The sequence below is a fragment of the Sesamum indicum genome, linkage group LG6, assembly GCF_000512975.1.
Source record: "Sesamum indicum cultivar Zhongzhi No. 13 linkage group LG6, S_indicum_v1.0, whole genome shotgun sequence".
NCBI classification, from domain to species: domain Eukaryota; kingdom Viridiplantae; phylum Streptophyta; class Magnoliopsida; order Lamiales; family Pedaliaceae; genus Sesamum; species Sesamum indicum.
The window spans coordinates 12,112,805-12,120,375 of NC_026150.1; the positions used below are offsets into that span (position 1 = coordinate 12,112,805).

Consider the following 7,571-nt stretch of genomic DNA (forward strand, 5'->3'; position numbering starts at 1 on the left):
TTAGATGAAGTGTAATTTATTCAAAAAGTTACAGCAAACACCCATAATTATTTAATGGGTGCATAGCAATTTATCCCCTATGATATTAAAAATGAGTATATTATTCTCTATGAAAAAAATATAACAATTTACCCTCCTGTTCTTTTTAAAATGAAACAATTTACCTCCTTATCTAGGAAGGTAAATTACCCTATTGAAAAATATAGAAAGATAAATTGTTATATTTTAAAAAACATAGAAAAATAAATTATTATTTGTTTTTTAATAAGGGAATTTCGTTTAGCATATCAAAGGGGTTGCTCTTGCATTTTTCTTATTATTCAACTATTGTGCAAAAAGACAAAAGCAGTTCAGCTGCACACCTAATTACTGTCAAGTTTTACTAGAGGAAAGAGAAAGAAAAAGAAAGAGAGAAAAGAATGGACTATAAATCCCTTCACCATCAAGTGGATCATCGTCGAAATTCTCAGCGGAGGAGTTGATGAAGCAGCCAAAAGTTCAGCTTGCTCAGGCTAATGCTGAAATTCCTCGAGATATCAGTTATGTTTTTTTTCTTTTTTGTCCTTTTTGGAAAGAAATTGATTCAGTTTTGATTATATCTCGCAGTGTTGCTACTTAGAAGGCTATCTAATAAATCTATGATTAAATTTATCTTGATTTTAATGGGGGTTGCGGAAATTGGGCAATTGAAGTAGGGCTGTATTTCGCAGTTGATAAATTTTAGTGGATTTTGGGGTTCAGCTTTTTGATTAGTTAGGTCTATAATTCATACGAGATAAACGAAAGAGCAACTTACTTGCATCTTCAGAAAGGAATATTTTTCTTCAAAAAGTTTGATTGGAGGGGTACGATTACTTGAACACCAGTGAGGAATTCAAATATATGTGTAGGTGAGTACATGCTTGAGCTTGCTGTTAATTTCTCATTTGGTCTTTGTTGAAAAATGGATTTCTCTTTGCGTTAAAGGTTTGGCGTGACCCAGTTGATGGAAGGGAATCGGTAATGGTTATGCAGTCTGGGACAAAGCTTTAAAGCATGTTTGTTTGTTGAAAGGGGAAGAAGAAAACAATTACTTGCGTATCTAATTTGAGTGGAAGTTTATGTTCAATTTTGCTTTTGGGTTAAATGAAAATAGCATTCTACTGCCGGCTGAGATTATCCTTTGTTTTCGTGTACTCTTTATCTAGATTTGGTTCTGTTGTAAATTTGCTGGACACCATCACAGTTTCTGAAAATCTAGTAATAAGCTAGATCTAGCCAGGTTAGATTATGTGAGTTCAAAGCTCCGAATATAACGAGCATTTACGAGAGACTGGCTTAGCGTTCAAATACATTCAGTTATCTGTATAAGGTGATGATATGCCTCAGCTAGTGATTTGCCCACTTGGCTCCTTCCATGTTTGCTAAGGTTGTCCATAACCTTTAGTGCATGATTATCATTGTTTGTAAATGAAGGCGTTTATTATAAGAATTTCTTGCTTTTTTGTTTATCTTTTCTTTTAATAGGGAAAAAGCCATGCATTTTATTAAAATGATTCCTTTGTTATTAATGGCCTTGCAGCTTGTGAGAGGGAAGTGCTTTGGGAAGTGCAAAACCTGGTAGTAGCTTGAGCAGGAGTGTGGCCGGATGCATCTATTGGCATCATAGGTAGAGCACTCTTTAATCAACACTGAGAGCTCCATGATTATCAACAACATTAGTCTAGTTGAGTTTCAGAGTAGTTACTCAAAATTAAGAACTTGATGGTCCATGGGACTTCATAGAAGAGTTAATCTGTGAGTAGGCTTACAACGTTTACTCTTTAACCTCCTTTTTTTCTTTTTTTCATTTCATTGTATCCTTCTGTTTTGTTCACCTCCATTGATTATTTGAACAACATGGGAATTATAAACATCAATTAGCCACACAAAAGGTATGACTTCTACTGTTCCTGTTAATATGAACTTTAATGCATCTTTTCCTAATTCTATTGTTAAAACTTGTTGTATGATCTGTTTTATTCTCACTTTTATAAATACTGCACTTCTCTGCCCATTGAAAGAATTTCAGTAGCGACTATTAATTGGTGGATCTTGTAAATGATTAAAAGACCATTTTCTACCACAAAAACCGTTAGTGTGCACGACACAATCTTATCATGTTATGTTGTGCTTTTCTCTGCAGTTAAGTAATGTCCCACAACAGCTACAACAGTGTGGCACAGGCATAGCAAATGCCAAGAAGTGCTGCAATGGCCGTTGCAGCACAGGCTATGTTAGCTAATGACTCCTCTTGCTGCTGTCTCAATTTCATTTCTATTTTCTGCTTGCAGAACTGTTGGTAACCCAATTCCACCATGTAGTGATTTATACTACGGGGGCAAATGAGAGCTTGCTTCATGACTGCCATACTTTGCTCCCCGTTAAGGTGTGATCCGGAACTGTTGTTTATGACCAAGCTTATTTCCCTCCATCTTATGCATCCTTGTTTGATCATCAATTTGCATTTTACCGTTATGATGAACTCAGCCAAAGTGTGAGGGAGTCTACTGTCTTCTATGGGTATGATAGACCCAAAACAGATTACATAGCCTTCTTCTGGGGGGTTATTCCTGTAAATTGATCGAGGTTTCCAGCTTGAGATGTTGACGGCCCTGCCTTTTCTCTTGTCATACAGAATCCAACTTAGTTGCAAGTCTCCAACAATCATATTGCAAAGGTCTTCTCTTCCTTCATAACCCGTGAAGGCAGCCATAGGTAATTTTGTTAAGTTGTTTCCCGTGCTGCCAAAATCTTGAAATTCATGACTTGCTCCTACAGGATAGTAGAAGTCCAGCAAATCTAGTTTAAAGGGATAACACAAAAACCTACTGAAATCATTGTTGCACGTTCTGTACATGCTTTCAATCATGCCATCCACAACTTTGGAGAAAATGCAGCGTCCCTTGTAATATATGTCAATTAATGAAATGAAATCCCAAGGGGATGAAGTGGTGTCCTGTATGGTGCCTGTGGGGATACGTTTTGGAGCCCGTCTCGTCACCTCGTACAAGACCAACGGAAAGGCGTCAGTGTACAAACTCTTGAAACTTCCGATCTTGGAAGATGCTATCTGGAATTGGAGTTGTCCATTTGATGTTGAGGGCCAGGTTTCATTGCACAACTTTTGCCAGAGTCTTTCATCTCCAGCTGCATCCCGGAGGGCAGTACAAGTGGAGGCGGTGGCTGCAAGGGTGGATCCGTCAAGTCTCGACATGATCTCCACTAGAAGATCCTGATTCAGAGACCTGAAGTGATCGGGGCCTAACTCCATGCTAAGAGCCCTTCAAGAATCTCGAAGTTTCTCAAGACTTGGGATTTGGGTGCTGTGCGGACGAGTTGAATCAAGTTGGGGAGTTTAAATAATAAGTTCTTGAAATTGGTCAAAGATTGTGCATTTAAATGTGGCTGCTTGAGATTGCGGCAACTAGGAGTAGGAATTTAGCACGGCTAGGAGAGATTCCGTTCCGGCTCAAATGATCAAATTTCCCATGAAATAATAAACCTTCATCTCTTTATCTTTTTCAGTTCATGAATATTTCTTTCGCAGTTACAGCTAAAAAGAGCTGGTCATGTGCTATGATGAACACCCAACTCCGCCTTCACAAATACTTCTTCTCATCTTCTGTATTATCACTTTTCATATATTAGTTGATTCATATATGAGTTGATTGAAAAGGGACCTGTGCCAATATCGACATGTGGATTATTCAGACATTCAGTCTTGAGTATTGTCGCTGTCATTCTGTTCTTGCATTAAATGATATAAAGCTTTTCCCCTTGTGTTTGGCACATCTCCTACTTAGCGCGCTATAGGGCGTAAATACATGGACATTATTTAAAGTTAGGTTTAATTATATAAATATTCTATACTTTTAATAAAATTATAATACACTCTCGATGTAGTAGTTATAATTATAAGTATATTTATTTTCAGAAGCAAAATTGCAAAATTATACAAGTAAACCCTCCCGACATTCCTTTAGGGGGTGCGCTTATAATTTTGATAAGAGCATGTAGTATTTCTGTAATTAAACCTGACATCAAGGATAATTGTAACTTTGCAAAGAACGTGGAGTATTTGTGTGGTTAAATTTTATTTCATAGGCGTTAATATAATTTACCCTAGTATATATAGTTTAAGATATATTACAATAAGTTTTCATAAGGTTTGGCATGATTATGAATACTCCCTTCTTTTTTAAATATTACCACTACCACACTGATGTTTGATGAATCATGGTCATAGATAAAGGTATGAAATTATCAACTTTGTCCTTATTGTACTTTTTTTTAAAAAAATAAATTATAAATAATTTATAAAAGACAAAGTGGATGAAAAATTTTAAAAAGTTAAAGAAATTTTCTACTTGATCAGTAAAAATATTTTTAAAAAATTCTAATAAAATTAGCAAAATTATAATTTATAGTTGACAATGACATTTTGTCATTGTCATCTTAGGATGCAATATGTATGGAAACCTAAGAAGGAATAAGGTATTGGACTAGTAATAAGACGACTGTTGGGGGGGGGTATTTTTTTTTTTCAAATAGTAAGAGAATATTTGTAATTATGTTAAATTTGAGGAGAGTTTAATGTAATATATTCTATAGATTATAAATATTTGGCAAAATTATTTAAAATATATAAAAAGATAAAAATTTACAAAAATAGAGTGCTATGAAAAGTTTTTAAAAAATGGGCATAACCACTTTGACTATTAACTCTTCTATTTTATTTTTTTTTTCTAAAATCAATTGGGTGTAGAATCTCCTTTTGAAAAAGGCAGTTCTAGTTTTAATTTTTTATCTTTTTTTTAAAAATTTTCAAACTTATAAAAAACAAAAAGAGATTTTAAAATATGAATGTTTATATGAAATTTTTTTAAAAATAATTTGTTATATTTAAGAACTTTAAATTGAATTAAAAAAATAATTTGACTTAATTTATTTTTGAATAAATTACATCAAATTCTATTAAAATTTAATATGATTAAAAATATTATATAGTTGTTAAAGAAATCACAATCACCTCTTGATATTAATACCCGTTATGTTAGTTCCATTAGTGTTTTATTTAAATTTTATATTAAATTGCCCAAAAATTCCCTGTGGACCCTAAATGATTAAAAATTATATTTTTTTCTTGTAATAGCATTCCTCTAACATCAAAATCGTACATTTTTTTTTTATAATAATGCCTATCTAAAGATTACATAATTATGTCACATATTAATGGTATCACTTATCAATAATTTTTCAAATAATAAGAGGGTATTTGAAATCGTATCAAATTAATTTTTCTTAATTTAATATAAATTTTCTTAAAAATAATAAATTAAATATTCTTAAATTATTATAAAAATTTCATATTGAACAAGTTAAACCTATGAATAAATTTTCAGACATCAAGAGTTTATTTGTGGTTATATTGAACATTAGGAAAGCTCAATGTAATTTACCCAAAAAAAAAAAAAAATTGGTCTGCTAAAAAATCAAATTAAAACTAAAATTAAAACACATAATATTTCATGTTTTTCTTTTTGTTATATATAAGTATCTAAAAAACTGTCGGTACCGTGTTCTGTAAAAGCGGTTCAACCTAGAATTTTAATTATTTTAAAAGTATGGTATTTTCATATATATTTTTAATTTTTTTGCTATATTTAAATTATTTTTCCGTTATTATCAAGAGATAATTGTAATTTCTCTAACAACGATATAATATTTATAATTATATCAAATTTCATGAGAATTAGATGGAGTTTATCCAAAAATAAATTAAATCAAATCATTTGATTTAATTTAATTTAAAATTACTAAACATAAGAAATTATTTTTTTTTAATTTAAATAAAAGTTCATATTAGATTCAAATCTCCTTTTTGTTTTTAATTTTTGTAATTTTTTAATCTTTTCATATTTTTTTAAATAATTTTGCCGGAATTAGGCAAATAGGTGCACTTTTTCCCTATAGTCAAGACTACCATTTTATGCCCTTTGAGCCAGGTTATCTTCTCCCATAGATAAAGAATTTAATATTTTTTTACTTAGGCATATGCAGTAGATCTTTACTCCAATCATAATAAATCGCATATATGGATATAATTACGCTGTTTTTTCTGATATTTGGTGTAATTATGCTTAGATTTTATGTGGTTTGAAAAATTATATTTAATATTTTTTATCTTATTTTTATCTAACAAATAAATTAGTCAAAATTCATCGAATTTGGTGATATTAACAAATATAGTAAATGAAAATTTTTATGTAACCCCGATTGACTCATTAATGACTTATTGTAACTCAAATAAATTATTTTTAGTCAAATTATCCTTATAATGGTGAAGGTATATCTCTCATAAAGTGTGAAGATGTGTATGAGTAGTTTGATTAGAAAAAGATTTACGTAATAAGTAAGTAATAAGTCAATCAAGACCAAATATGAATTTTATTCAACTTTTTTGCTAATATCGACAAATTTAGTGAATTTTGACTAATGGGTTGATCTATTTGTTAGACGAAAACAAACATCGAAAATACTAGATTTAATATTTCAAACCACATAGGATCTACATGTAACTACACCAAAATTTTGAAAAAGATCGATGTAACTAATCCTATTACATATATTATGTACATACACTACTGTATATTACGTTATCTGTATATATATTTATCATTAAAATATTTTATCTAGAGGTGATAATAAACATATTAAAACCGCCAAAACCCACTAGTCGTCGGAATCAAAAGATAATTGAATCATTTTTCACGATTTATTTTTCAAACTGCAACTCTAAATTTAAAGTAAAATCGTACTACACAATTGGTTTTTAGTTTTAATCTAGAATTTAAAAAATAAAAATCGCACCGTACCGCTACATATATAATTAATTTTTAAATTATATATATAATAATTCGATAAAATAATTAATTTTTTATAAGAATTTTATACCAAATTATATAATCCCAAAATTCATATGTTATCAAAGATTCTATATTACAAAGTCCACTTTTGTAAAATTTATATTTAAACTTTATACAAATATATATATGTATATATTTAATTCTTGAAGCCCATTTAAGTTTTAAGCTCATGATCGTCTCAAATTTTCATTAATTTTTTCCCCTACTTTTTTTTGCTCCCCCTTTTCCTCTTTTCTCTTTTCGCTCTTACCGCTTTCTACCTTTTATTTCTGTTCTCTGTAAAACCGATCATTGACCTTTATTTGATTAAGTATTTTCTTGTTAGATTAATATATATGATCTTATATTTTAGGGGTAGTTAAATTTACATCCCCTCACCTATTGCTTTTTTACACAAACAATCCCTGCCTTTTTAAAAATTACAAAAACTACCACTGACAGCCATTAAAATCCCAAAATGCCCCTGTTGACTTGGTCGAACTTTAATTTATTTTTTCAATGACAGAAACACCTTCAAGAGTGTTTTGTAATTATCAAAAGGTAGATAGGGTGTCAAAGTAATATTTATGGGATGAATAATATGATCCTATATATATTTTTTTATTATTTATACTATTTTTAATT

At 30.5% G+C, this 7,571-nt stretch overlaps 1 protein-coding gene and 1 long non-coding RNA gene across 2 annotated transcripts; one reads left to right on the forward strand and one right to left on the reverse strand.

The window, feature by feature from the left end:
* On the forward strand, nt 340-1,500 carry LOC110012156. Its single transcript, XR_002287311.1, has 2 exons — nt 340-890; nt 967-1,500. It is a non-coding gene; the product is annotated as an uncharacterized LOC110012156 (long non-coding RNA).
* Nucleotides 2,165-3,650, reverse strand: LOC105164461 (probable F-box protein At2g36090). The gene has a single exon (XM_011083111.2). The coding sequence runs from the start codon at nt 3,290-3,292 to the stop codon at nt 2,186-2,188; it is 1,107 nt and encodes a 368-aa protein (XP_011081413.1). The 5' UTR covers nt 3,293-3,650; the 3' UTR covers nt 2,165-2,185.

Excerpts from the sequence above, each read along its gene's own strand:
- LOC105164461 (XM_011083111.2), bottom strand. The coding sequence starts at position 3,292 with ATGGAGTTAGGCCCCGATCACTTCAGGTCTCTGAATCAGGATCTTCTA.